This window comes from Rhineura floridana, chromosome 8, assembly GCF_030035675.1.
Source record: "Rhineura floridana isolate rRhiFlo1 chromosome 8, rRhiFlo1.hap2, whole genome shotgun sequence".
Classification (NCBI taxonomy): Eukaryota; Metazoa; Chordata; class Lepidosauria; order Squamata; family Rhineuridae; genus Rhineura; species Rhineura floridana.
In genome coordinates, this window is record NC_084487.1 from 76705926 (window position 1) to 76720190 (window position 14265).

Below are 14265 nucleotides of genomic sequence, written 5' to 3' on the forward strand. Positions count from 1 at the left end.
GGTGATCCTTCTGACACCGTACTGGCCATGGTTTTCAGATCTGCTCACTCTCTCAATCAAGGACTCATGGCAGTTACCATCGAGGATGGACCTTCTGTCTCAAGCACCAATCTGGTACCCAGATCCTGAGTGGCTGAATCTGACAGCCTGGGTTTTGAGTAATGACACTTGAGATTCTCAAGGCTCTCCAAGGACATTATTGCTATCATTTTGGCTTCTAGACGGCCTTTCACCGCTTGTATCTATTAAGATTTATGGTCAGCCTTTGTCAAGCGGTACTTCAAAAAGCAGGTTCATCCGTCCAGTGCTATAGTTCATCAACTTCTCGATTTTCCCCATTCAGAAATCTCAGTGGGGCTCAAGCCTAACATCCTGCGCAGGCAGGCTTCAGCCATTTCTTCCATCTTGTCAGCATGGCCAATCCAGGCTTCCCTCAGACATCCTTTGGTCAAGTGGTTCTTGAAAGGGGCATCCCTCCTCTCACCTGCTGTGGCTCACCGATTTCCCTCATGGAGTCTTCAGAAGCTTCTGCAGGTTTTGTAGTGCCCACCTTTTGAGCCTCTGAAGTCCATTATGTTATGTTTGCTCTCGTTTAAAGTCCTCTTTCTCATGGCAATCACTTCAGCCCAGACAGTGTTGGATCTGGGAAACTTGTCCGTCACCTGCCACCTCTGTGTGTTCCATAAAGACTTCATGGTGTTATGTACCCAGGAAAACCACCTTTCAGGTGAGAGCAACAGTCCCTTAACAATCTTCAGCACCCTTAACAAACTACAGTTTCCAGGATTCTTTAAGGAAAGCCATCACTGTTTAAAGTGGTATGATACTGCCTTAGATGTATAGTGTAGATGGGGCCTAAATTTCAACATGGTATTTCAACATGGTAGCTCACAACTACAGTTAAAATAGTTAACTGGCAAGCACCACCATTGTGGTGTTTTTTTCTCTCCAAAAAGGATTTCCTGCAACACGCCTGAAACTGACTACAATGGGAATTCCTAGAGATGCGTTCCAACATCGGTGACCTTCCAGAAAACGCAGAAGCACATCTCTCAAAAATTATACAGCTTCCATTTTAGCTAGGATGCATGTGAAGCAGAACGCTATGCAAGGTGCTAATGAGAAAGAGAAGAAAAAAAGAGAAAGGGATTGCATACAAGAAAGAAACCATACATCTATGTTTTCCCAGTCGATCACTGCACTCTGCAGGTGAGGGCCTCCTGCAGATACCATCATCTTATCAGGAGGTCCATTCTGCACAACACAGGAAGAGGACCTTTAGTGTTGTGGCACCTACCTTTTGGAATTCCCTCCCCTTAAATATAAGACAGGTGCCATCTCTGTTTTCCTTTTGGTGCCTCCTGAAAACTTTACTCTTTCAACTAAAGCTTTTTAAAAAGAGACCTTATCCTAATCTACATCTGTTTTGGAATTGCTTTCTAAGATGTTTGAGAAGATTTTTTTCTTAAATATGCTTTTAAGATGTTTTGTTTTTGAAATGTTTTAAGATATTTTTAGTGTTTTGTGCCTTGTTTGCTGCCTTGGGCTCCTTCTTGAAGAGCAAGAGAGAAAATTCATAATTAAGAATAATAATATATGGCAAATTTTAAAAAAGCCCATGTTGCAGTTAAAAGCGAATTTACATGTTTGGAAAGGCTGAAGATCACTGAATTACATAACAAAAGCTGGCAGAAAGTTAAAACAACTGAACTGGCCACTAAGGTTAATAGAAAATAGGGCCATTTACTCTTGTAAATTATACATTGTACCCAATATCATTCAAACTGGAAAACAAGAATATCAAACACACATAGAAAGAACTAGAGTAAGACATAGTTGTAATATTGTTTTAAGATGTAAAGTATTCGTATAGTACCTTCCATATAACTGTGTGCCATGTTGCATGCTGAAGTAAAGTTCCATGAGCACCAACTGTTGAGAATAAGGTCTGTCCAGCACTCTTTCTCACAGCAGGCCGTGGATCTACACAGAGCTCCCCCAGCTTGGCATACAGACATAGCCAAAGGCAGTCAAATGGTGGAGCTGGATGAAAAGGACGGTTCAGTGATATTCCCTTTTCTTCTGCTTGCTTCTGTTGTACCGCTTCCTCTTTGTTCAGCTCTTTTTCAATAATTTCGCCTCTTTGGAAGAAATAATCTGAAATATTCCACTACAAAACAGAGAATGTGTTTTTGTAAATGATATTTACAGAGCACTAAAATTATGCCAGGCTCCATCCCGGTATTATTTTTGCTGGCTCGTTTTCACATTTTTCTGTAGGAAGGTTTTGAGAAATATTGCTGGAGTACTAAGTTGAATTCACTTTTAAATGGGTATTTTATGGTTGCAAATTTTAAATGCTATTTTAAATAGCTATATTATCTTAATTCTGTGATATTGCGTTGGGTTTGTTTTTAAAAAAGAAACAAGCATAAACAAACAAATCCAGCAGCAAGAATTTACATCTAAGAGTACCACAAAGCACACATTGGTTGAAGGAAGAATTATTTTCCTGAACAAGCCATCATTAAAAGAGTGGGCTATAATTTGGATCCTGCTGCATACTTATATGATTATTAATATTTTATATAGTACAAAATAATAGTAAAAGTACATAATGCTGATGGCTCATGATACATCATAATGATGATGTATAACAGAAATGTTACACATTTCTGGAAAGGAGGTCAGGATATAATTTAAATAAATAAATAAATAAATAAATAGTTGGGATATATTTTTGAACCTCTCAAGGACTGGGAAGAATGTGTTTGGCCACAGCATGGAGAACTTCTTCAGGAGGGCTTTAAACTGAATCCTAAGGGGGAGAGGTAAACTTGGAGGTAACGACTGATGAAGCATTATGCACAGTACGGGGATTGTCCCGTCCAGAGCCAAAAGAATGAGGCTGGAGTGTGTGTGCAAGTAAATCTCGTTTTATTAGAGTAATGGATACATCAAAGGCATTGCGCTTCATAGGAAACCCTACGCTAACTCACTAGAGTCCCTAACTATACTCTAGACATGCTCTGCAGCGTGTGAAGGAAGTTGACTCAACGACCCCCCACTGGGAGCGGCAGGCTTATATAGGAAATGTTTTCGAACGTAATCTCTGACTCCTTCGTAATTCCTGTCTTTGCCCTGTCCGTTTCTCGCGGCGACGGGAACGAGGAGACAGGGGACGCGCATCCAACAGCTCATCTGAAGACACCTGCTCCCGAGCAACGGGCTCGAGGTCAGGGGGCGGTGCCACACTGGAATCCTCCTGGGAACTGCTTGGTAAAGGAGGAGCTGGCACTGACTCTGAAGCTTCCCCCACAAGTCCTCTGCATCAACTGGGGATGGTGCACTCGGCTCCTCGGAAAGGGCATTACTCGTGGGAACTGGCTGGAGAGCAGGCTGCCCCCCTCCCGCACGATCCTACTCAGACACAGCAATCCCCAACTCTGCTTCTTCTGGCTGCGGAGGTGCCTGAAACTCATGCCTCCCCCCTTCCTGTCCCTTCTGAGTTGGCTGCAGCGCAACAGGGATTGAGGGAACAGCCTTAATTGGGCCCACTAATGTAGGAAGGAAGCCAGACCCTAACCCTAACCCATAAATCACATGGTCTCCCACATCTATATATTAATGTCCAGAGTATGGGAAACAAACTGGATGAACTTGAACTCTTAATACAGGAAGATAAATATGACTTGATAGGTATAACTGAAACTTGGTGGGATGACTCCCATAACTGGAATACAGCAATTGAAAGATATAACTTGTTCAAAAAGAATAGAAGGAATAGAAAGGGAGGTGGAGTTGCACTATATGTTAAAAATACATATCCCTGCACAGAAATACAGGAAGATGAGCTTGGTAGCCCCACCAAGAGTATCTGGATTAAAATTAATGGGGCAAGGAATAAAAGGAACATGGTGGTTGGAGTCTACTACCAACCACCCAATCAAGAAGACAAGGATGAAACCTTTGAAAAGCAAACTGCTGCCAATGTTTCAAGGAGGTATGATGCAGTAGTAATGGGGGACCTTCAATGACCCCAATATCTGTTGGGAGACAAATTCTGCCAAACACAGCTCCACCAAAAAAGTCCTGACTTGTATTGCTGATATATTTTTCCTACAGAAAATGGAGGAAGGAATTAGAGGATCAGCTATCCTTGACTTGATCTAACCAACAGAGTTGACTTAGTGGATGACATGGTACTTATGGGAACTCTGGGAGAAAGTGACCATGTTATACTTGAGTTCTTGATTTTAAAGGAAGCAAAAGTGGGGAGTAGCTATACATGTACCCTTGACTTCAGGAAAGCTGTTTTTAACCAACTCAGTAAGGTTCAGTAAACTCAGAACAATAAGTAAGGTTCCATGGCAAGCAATCCTAATGAAAAAAGGAGTCCAACATGGGTGGGAGTTTCTAAAAAAGGAAATTCTAAAGGCACAATTGCAAGCAATTCCATCAAGGAAAGAAGGGGGAAGACAGCAGAAGAAGCCAATGTGGCTTCACCAAAAGCTGCGAGATGACCTGAAAACAAAAAGGGACACATATAGGAAGTGGAAGGAAGGCCAAACCACAAAGGAAGAATACAGACAGGTAGCATGGAATTGTAGGGATGGTGTCAGGAAGGCAAAAGCTGAGAATGAGGGATGCTAAAAGCAATAAAAAAGCTTTCTTTAGGTACATCCATAGCAAAAGACAGACAAAAAAAATGGTGGTTCAGCTACTCACTGAGGATGGCAAAATGATAACACATGACAAAGAAAAGGCAGAAGTGCTCAATTCCTACTTTGACTCAGTCTTCTCCCAAAAGAGTGTCTATGATAGTCCTAGCAAACATGAAGTACAAGTTTACGTTTGGGCAGGACTGCAGCTTGAGATTAATAAACAAATGGTCAAGGAACACCTAATTACTTTGAATGAGTTCAAATCTCCAGGGCCTGATGAACTACATCCTAGAGCAGCCTTTCCCAACCAGTGTGCCTCCAGATGTTGCTGGATTACAATTCCCATCTTTCCTGACCATTAGCAAAGCTTCCTGAGGCTGATGGGAGTTGTGGTCCAACAACATCTGGAGGCAGACTGGTTGGGAAAGGCTGTCCTAGAGTACTGAAGGAACTGGATGAAGAACTTTCAGAATCACTGTCCATTATCTTTGTGAAATCATGGAGGATGGGTGATGTGTCGGATGACTGGAGGAGGGCTAATGTTGTCCCTATCTTCAAAAAGGGCAAAATGGAGAACCTGGGAACTACAGACCAGTCAGCCTGACATCAACCCCTGGGAAAATTCTGGAGCAGATTATAAATCTGGAAGCACCTTGAAAATAATGCAGTGATTACTAGAAGCTAACATGGATTTGTCAAGAATAAATCCTGCCAAACTAATCTTATTTCATTTTTTGATTGGGTAACCTCCCTGATAGACTGTAGGAATGCTGTGGACATAATAGATCTCGACTTCAGCAAAGCTTTTGACAAAGTGCCCATGATATCCTGATGGTCCACAGTTGATTACAACATCGTACTAAGAGTCCTTATGGTTCCTTCTCAAACAAGGGGGAGGTAATGAGTGGAGTACCGTAAGGCTCAGTACCAGGGCTCAGTTCTGGGTACAGGGCTCTTCAATATTTTTATTAATGACTTGGATGAGGAAGTGCAGGGAATGCTTATCAAATTTGCAAAATTGGGAGGGACAACTAATATCCTGGAAGACAGAAACAAAATATAAAGTGATCTTGATAGTTTGGAACACTGGGCTGAAAATAACAGAACGAAATTTAACAGAGATAAATGCAAAGTTCTAATCAGGGATAATCGCAAAAAAAACACCGAAAGAAACCAAATGCACAGTTGTAAGATGGGGGATTGTATTGCTCCCGGCCTGGGCACTCAGGTTTCGGAGATACCAGAGAGACTAATAAGGCAGACTCAACAGCAGGTTTACTTAAAAGGAGAGTGTTTATTGGATAACTTTCGACCTGCAGGTGTACCCAATAAGGTAGAACAGGCTGCCTGGCTCTGCACGAATGTGGACCAGTCTGAACACCAAACTGAGCAACAGGAACCCTTTTATAGGATACATGTTTACAGCACAGTAATGAACAACGAATTACTACAAAGGATTAAGTCACGGCTTTCCCAGAATAGCCCTCCAGTTGTGGAGGCTCTTTCCCAGGGTCATACAGCATAACAATAGCTGGTAAGCACAGCCTGTAGCTTCCTGGCAGGGAGTTAACTACACTCCCAAGTCTACACTATCTGGTTAACAAGGCACCTTTCCCAGCATCACACAGCACTCTTGGCAGAGCATCAGACTGGAATGCCTATTAGCAACCTCAGATTAGGCCCCAGGTGGCTCTGAGCTCACATTGGCCATCTTTGACCCATCTCCCTGCTTGCCTAGACGCTGAATGCTAAACTCTAAAGAGAACTAAGGCTGGGGGGGGGAATACAAGCCCCCCCATGCCTACAGGCAGCTATTCTGCTGGTGAAGATGCTGAGCATTTGCCCACCGGCCACTACAGGGATACTTGGCACAGCAGTATTACATGTGGGGAGGATCTTGGAATTGTTGTTAAAAGCTGAATATGAGCCAACAGTGTGCTCTGGCTGCAAAAAGGCAAATGCTATTTTAGGCTGCATTAACAAAAATATACTTTCCAAATTGTGTTAAGTACTAGTTCCCCTCTATTAAGCACTGGTTAGGCCTCATTTTGTGTACTGCATCCAGTTCTGGAGACCGCATTTTAAGAAAGACGCAGACAAACTGGAACAGGTTCAGAGGAGAGCTACAAGGAGGATCAGGGGACCGGAAACAAAACACTATGAGGAGAAACTGAAAGAAATGGGCATGTTTAGCTTTGAGAAGAAAAGACTGAGGGGAGATATAATAGCACTGTTCAAGTACTTGAAAGGTTGTCACACAGTGAAGGGCCAGGATCTCTTCTCGATCATCCCAGAGTGCAGGACATGGAATAATTGGCTCAAGTTATAGGAAGCCAGATTTCAGCTGGATATCAGGAAAAAACTCGTTAGAGCAGTACGACAATGGAACCAATTACCTAGGGAGGTGGTGGACACTCCAACACTAGAGGCATTCATGAGGCAGCTGGACAGCCATCTGTCGGGTATGTTTTAACTTGGATTCCTGAACTGAGCAGGATTTCTTGCATCAATGGCCTTATAGGCCCCTTTCAACTCTACTGTTATTCTGTATTGATTTATACAGGACATGGTCTGTTACTATATTTGATCCTGTATTCAAAGTATTTATATACCTTCAGCTTTCATATTGTTAATACTTTACCTTTCTAAAGAAAGATTTCAGATTTCATCGTATGCCTACTTGGGTGCTTGATTCTAATAAGCATAGTCCAGAGAAAATAGAACTTGCTTACATCACACAGAAATCAATGAAACTTGATACTTAACTCTCTTGTAAATAGTGCCTAGTCTGTTCAAAAGTTTTGATCACCACAGAATATGCCCTCAGTATCTTACATTGCAACTCCTTTTACTTTGTATCAATACATGTAATTCAGCATTTCATTTCTCTATAGCCCAAACATAAATGCTCAGAATTTTGAAACAATTTCTCAGATGATTTATCAAATTATAAAAAGCAAGTCTTACAGTGCAATCCTATAGATGTTTACTTAGAAGTAAACCCCATTGTTCAATGGGGCTTACTCCCAGATAAGTGTTTACAGAATTTCAGCCCAAGTCTTTATATAAAGAACATTAAACATTAGACAGTAAAGGCATCACAGTTAGAGATTAAATTAAATACTTACCAAGAGACCAATTGATGTTAAGCTAATGTTGAGTTCTTGATTGTGAAGCCCAAAGCTTCCAGCAACATCTACAACAATCTGTAGGCAAGTACACGGCATTGTTGGCAAAAAATCAGTCACAACCAACTGTAGGCACTGGAATGCAGTCCGTATTAGAGACTCTCTATTAGCAAAACAAAAAATCTTATTTCTAATTTTATCAAGTGGTTATTAATTATCATAATACCAAATAGACAATTGCCCAATCTATACATTCAACAAGATACATGGTAGCTCTGCATATGGCAAATTCTTTGGGTTGTATCTAGTTAAGTCCTCCTTGAAGTAGACCCATTAAAATTAATGGACATGACTAACTTAATCTTATTAACTTCAATGGGTCTACTATGAGTAGGACTTAGCTGGATACAACCCTTTTTGTTTAACTGCGATCCAATGCTGCTGCGGATTGCAGAGTGGGAGCTCCCAGACACCCCCCAATATAGGCAGCACAGCCTTCAATAAGACCATCTGATCCACCTACCTTAGCCATTCAGTGTGCATACCCCACACATACATGCCTACCATCACCCAAGGTGGTGGTGGTGGTGTTCCTAAGATGTTGATGCCCCCGCCGCCATCTTGGGTGATTGGAGGCGTGCATGACACATGCACACTGACACAAGAGGTAGGTTTGGAGGGTGGGCCTTTTTAAGCTCCATGTCGCCTATATCTGGATAGGGTGTTGAGCTGTATGGCACTGCATGCCTGGGGCAGGCTGGTGCCCAAGGGCCAAATCACACCAGGTGCTGACCCTGCTGCTCACCATACAGACCTGCTAATGTTTACTATGCTCCTGGAAGCTGGTCCCCTCCCAAAGGTTATATGGAACGGGCAAGACTACACACAAATGGCTTGTAACATGTAACACCGCCATACTGTATGGATTTAATGTGGGCACCACGGAGCCTCTTTTTTATGCGTGAAGTAGACTATTCACTTTATAGAATCAAAAAACCCAATGCACTGAATACACTAAAGGTTAATATTTGAGAATACTAGCTAAAATATCTTGAAGTCTGAGTCAATTACGTGGTAGTCACAAAAAACTTCTCTTACCCTAGAAAGGGGGTTACAACCTTTGGTAATTGTAAAAGAATTCAGTGCATTATTATTATTATTAAATTTATATCCCGACCTTCCTCCCAGAAGAAGCCCAGGCCGGCAAACAAAAACATTAAAAGCGCTTTTAAAATCCTAAAAACAAAAGACTTTAAAACATATTCAAACAAAACATCTTAAAAACATCATTAAAAATCAACTTTAAAAACACCTTAAAAAGCAATTCCAGCCCAGATGCAGACTGTGCAAAACTTAAAAAAAAAAAAATACCATAGAGAACAGCATCACAAAGTTACATAGAGGATAGAAATGGAAGCAGCAATGAAGATAGGTAAGAGTAAATTTTTGCATAGCTTCAAAAAACTCACCCCTGATCACTTCTGATTGCTCCCATGACTCCAAGTACCAAGGGCCACCCAGGCCCTAGACTGTCACCCTGACTTTGTAAAATCTGTAACACGCATTCCAGTTGCTTGAGCCTAATATCTGGGTGATTGATGTTTGACAGTTCTTTCAGTGGGTTTAGCAATAATAACTGAAGCCTCTAGAAATAAAATACATTAAGAAAATTAGAGAACCATAGTTGCTAAAGCATCTTGATGCAAAACAAGACCATGCATAAAAGTCACAAACTCAGAGGCCTACTGAACACCAGCACAGCTGTGGAAGGAGAGAAAGGTAAATACTGAAATTCTATATTATGGTTTGGCAACTGGTGGGATACAGCCTGGGAAATGCTGCCAGCTGTCCTAGACTCAGAAAATGCCCTCTTCTCAATGGATCTTGGCCAGCAGCTACTTCCTTCAGCATATCATCACTAGTCTTGTAAGTAGTCTTGTAACTGCAGCCAGTTCCATGCCAAGAGGATTACGATTAGGGGAGGAAAGAACAGGGTAATATAAATGGGTGATGAGTAACCCCCAGCTTCGTGTGTCTCCTGCTGTTTACTGACAAACAATTAAAAGCAGCATGAGATGCTTGGGTTCTTGCTTCATCACTCAACACGATTCCCCTAATATCCTACCACCCCCATTTTGCAATAAAGCCTCCTAATGATTGCAGTACTGAAATTTGTAAAAATAAATTAGCAGTAGTACAAAGACACAGAAGCAGATGCAACCCTACCACTCCTAGTCTGGATGGAAAGCCAAGAGACTCTTCTGGCGGCTTCTGAGGGTAAAGGAGGCATAGGTAGGTATCCAGGTAGAGTACACAGCTTTGAAACAACAAATATGGGCTGCAATCCTACACTGACTAATTTACAGTAAGACCCACTGAATTCAGTGGGATTTACACTTGAGTAGGCATACACAGGATTACATTGTTACTTAGCCCAACAAGCAGCCACTTCTACTGGCTAGAAGAGCAGCATTGTTCTTTCATATTCAACTATGCACAGTACTGTGGAAAATACGTTCTACTGATTCTTACTGACAGTTAATATGAACTATGCAACTACTATTTGCTGTGGATCTTGGTTTTCACAAGGTTTTTTATTTTTCAAAACATTATTTTACCTGGTTCTGAGAGAGTGAAGGGTCATGGTTAAATGTCAGCCCAGCTTTAATGAGAGAAGTTAAAGCCTCTGCTCCCCATTCTCTCATCCTTGAATTTGGATGCTGGCAGACCTAAACATACAATATAGTTTCCTTTATTCAAACCCACAGTGCAGATTAATTAGCATTCAACATATAGCAGTTGCTGTGTTATTATATTAGCAGTGCTGCAACCTTTTCAGCACACAAGGTACTTTACAATTCTTCTCTCATGTATTTCCAGTTCTTCTGAGAATAGAAAATACAATATGCATGTTTCTTACTGGACTAACACGTCATTCTAGCTTTTATGTGTCTTAATAAATTATCTACCAAATTCCAATGATGCATGCGATTGAAGGATTACCAATTTCGTAAGCTGGCCATATGAAATTCCATCTTTTTGCACCCCCATCTTATTTCTTATGAGGTTTTACAGTATGTTCTACCACCATCAAACAGCAAAATGAAAAGATTCACTCATTAGTGCAAAGTCAAACAGTAAATTTGCAATACATTTGCAAGACAAGCTTACCTTCTGAATAAAAAAAACAGGAAGCAGTAGGGAAGAAGGAAAAAGAAAAAATAAGAAAACCAAGGCAGCAAGCATTAAGCACTAATACAGCATCACTAAGCTTCACTCCATAAACAGTATTAATGCATAGATACAATGTTTTCAGTAGATATTGGGAAGTGTTATATTTCTCCAAGGGGAGAAAAACCTTATTGCTTGCCAAACCTCTAAAACTAAACCACTTTTATGATGTCTATCAATCCTTGAAAAAGTGAAAAAATCCGTCTGCTAATCCCTTATGAAGAACGAACACACACACACACACACAAGTGTGCTATAAGGGTTAAGATATATTGCAGAGATTTTCCAAAATTCATATACCTGTCTCCCTTCTTACTGCAGAGAGCCTCAGGAACATGACCCTTCATGCCTTTTTTGCCAGGGACTCCCCCTACTATACATCCTCCCCAGGCCACACCTCCCACTGGTCTTACTCCATACACTCCTTGCGCTTGCCTGACTGGTATGTGTTCCTTGAATTATGAAAATACATCCTGCTTGTCTGGATAGGAGGTATGTATGTGTATGCACCTCTGCCTCTGACTTTTGTGCAGCCGGAATGCAGCCTACTGTACAAAGGAGTCATATCTATTGCTCTATCCACTTTTGCCCCTGGCCTTGCTCACCATTCATGTGTGGTCCCCAGAAGATTCCCCATGAGGCAATGTAGTCCTTGGGCTGAAAAACCCTTGTGGTGGAGACTCACCATATGTCTGACCATCATAGATTTATATTTTTTTCTCAAACGTTAGTACACAAAACCTGGCATCCCTTAAAGTAGGCTAAACCATTACTCACCAAGATAGAGATCTTTGTAATAAAGATCACAGATATCTTTGTAATAAAAAGGAAAGCACCATGAAGAAAGTTCTACAGAAGAGAGCCAGCTGATTCTACTGAATTTCAATCCAATATTAAATTTTCCAAATATGATCTCATTTACAGTTAAGATTTGAAATGTTTGTCTTGAGACATCCCCCCCACCCCCAAATGCAGTATAAATTGTAGTACAAGTCTTTGATTTTCACCAGTGGAAAATTTTCTATTATATATATATATATTTGTTGTTAAAAATAATATATTTTACACAGATTACAAATGCCTGTACATTTTTCTGCCAGAGTAGCGCTGACATGAATATCTGAGCATCTGGGTGCTTGCTGCTAGCTCCTCTGGGTTGCTGTCTCTTGAGACAGCTGAAGTCCCTGGTAAGTGCTGCAAGGACTGGGACCCCTTGCCTGGCCCTGGCTCCAGAGAGAGGCTGCAGTTAATTGCGCAGCCTCTTGCATCAGCTCCTGGCTGGGTCAGGAGGCACAAAAGCCCAGCTGCTCTTGGTCGGCAGGTCTGTCGCTGGCAGGGTCACCACCGAAGGGGATCGCCCCTTGGGGAGCCCTGAGGGCGAGGGTGCTACCCCCTTCTATTTTTTTTTAACCAATCTAGAGGAGATTGGTAGTGGGGAGGGTATATGGTGCATGTGTACTTCCTGCACAGGGTGAGAGCCTGTGCAGTGAACTGAATGATAGGAGAAAGTTGCCAGATGCCGTAAGAACGAGAGTCTGTAACTGGCAGAAGGCTGGCCCTCCCTGGGTCTGAGATGGGGGGGGGAACCACATGTGTCCTGTGTGAAAGATATTGAGTAGGTCTGACTGTTCCCAATTCTCGCAGAGGCCTACTGGGATAACTGCTTCAGGTAGGTTTTGTTGGTGGGCTCTTGTTGGGTCCCTATCAGGTGTTTAGGAGGAGTCTTAGTAAGGAGGAACATGTGTGATGCCACCCCAGTTTCAGTGACCATAGGGAGGTATAGGCATGGGGATGTGGTGAACTACAATAAAAGATGAGGGCAAGGCTATCTACGGCTTGATCCTCGCTTCCACTCCTCTCATGGATGGGTCCTTTGTTGCTCATCTGCTGTGCCCACTAGCCTGTGTGTTGTTGTTTAAAGCCAAATCGGTACACAATAAGACCACACTCATCCATGATTTGATTGTGGATGAAGGTGCCGATTTGGTGTGCATTACCGAGACCTGGGTGGGTAAGCTGGGAGAAGGCGATCTGACCTGGCTTTGCCCACCTGGATACTTGGTGCAACACCAGCACAGGCTGCAGGAATGGGAGGGGGGAGGAGTTGCTGTGATCTACAGAACTTCCAGCTTTATCACCAGGAAACCCCTCTATCTTGGAGCTGGCTATGAGGGCCTGAACCTCGTGTTTGGCCAAGGAGACAGTAAACTATGGTTGCTGCTGGTATACAATCCACCCTGCTGCCAGGCAGCTTCTCTGACTCAGCTGGCGGCCATCTTGGCTGTTGTACTGGAGGAGCCCAGAACGATAGTCCTGGGTGATTTCAATGTCCATGCTGAGGCTCCCTCTAGTGTTCTGGCTCGGGATTTCATGGCCTCCATAACGACCATGGGGTTGTCTCAAGTTGTCACGGGCCTGATGCATAGGGCAGGGCACACCCTCGACTTGTTTTTTGCTCCAGATGGAAGAAGGGGTGGTCTGGAGATAGAGAGGGTGGATGCCACCCCACTGTCATGGTCAGACCACTTCCTGGTGAAGTTTAGACGTATGGTTCTGATCCTTCCCTGGGGAGGTGGACAGATTAAGATGGTCCGCTCCTGGAGACTAATGGAATCCAATGGATTCCTGAATGCCCTGGGGGAGTTCCCAGTAGATAGAACAGGTGACGCTGTTGAAGCCCTTGTCATGTTGTGGAACAGTGAAGTGCATCGGGCTCTTGACATGGTTGCCCCCAAGTGCCCTCTCTGGCATTGTGGAGCCCGGTCTGCACCTTGGTACACCAGTGAGCTAACGGCAATGAAACAGGCTGGATGACAGCTAGAGCGCAAGTGGCGAAAGACGTGCAGTGAGGCTGATCGGGCACAAGTAAAACATGATAACAGTCCCTACTGTGTGGTGGTGAGGACCGCGAAGAAGGCCCACTTCTCTGCCACCATCGCATCCTCAAGTAGCCATCCAGTGGAGCTTTTCCGTATTGTCAGGGGTCTGTTGACATCAATTCCAGGAAATGGAGTTTTAGACCCTTTGGAGACCAACTGTGAATTATTTGCAAGGCACTTTGAGGGTATAGTTGCTCGCCTCTGTAGCAATCTTGATGCCCCATCCATATCTACTGTAGTCCCCAGTGAGGTGTCCAGTACAGTAGGTTAGGTTCCAGACCCCCGCTGGAAAGCGAAAACCGCCAAAAAATTAATCAGCTGTAGCGTGGGTGTCTGGAACCTAACCCGCTGATCACACCAGAG

General features: G+C 42.9%; 1 protein-coding gene across 4 annotated transcripts in view; it reads right to left on the reverse strand.

The window, feature by feature from the left end:
• Nucleotides 1-14265, reverse strand: part of MON2 (MON2 homolog, regulator of endosome-to-Golgi trafficking) — a 165064-nt gene that overhangs the window by 36176 nt on the left and 114623 nt on the right. For all 4 annotated transcript variants that reach the window (XM_061639850.1, XM_061639849.1, XM_061639851.1 and 1 more), the window contains exons 21-24: nt 10411-10521; nt 9262-9437; nt 7793-7955; nt 1877-2170 (exon numbers count right to left, since the gene is read on the reverse strand). In XM_061639850.1, the coding sequence (XP_061495834.1) occupies nt 1877-2170; nt 7793-7955; nt 9262-9437; nt 10411-10521 (744 nt within the window). The remainder of the gene's footprint in view (nt 1-1876; nt 2171-7792; nt 7956-9261; nt 9438-10410; nt 10522-14265) is intronic.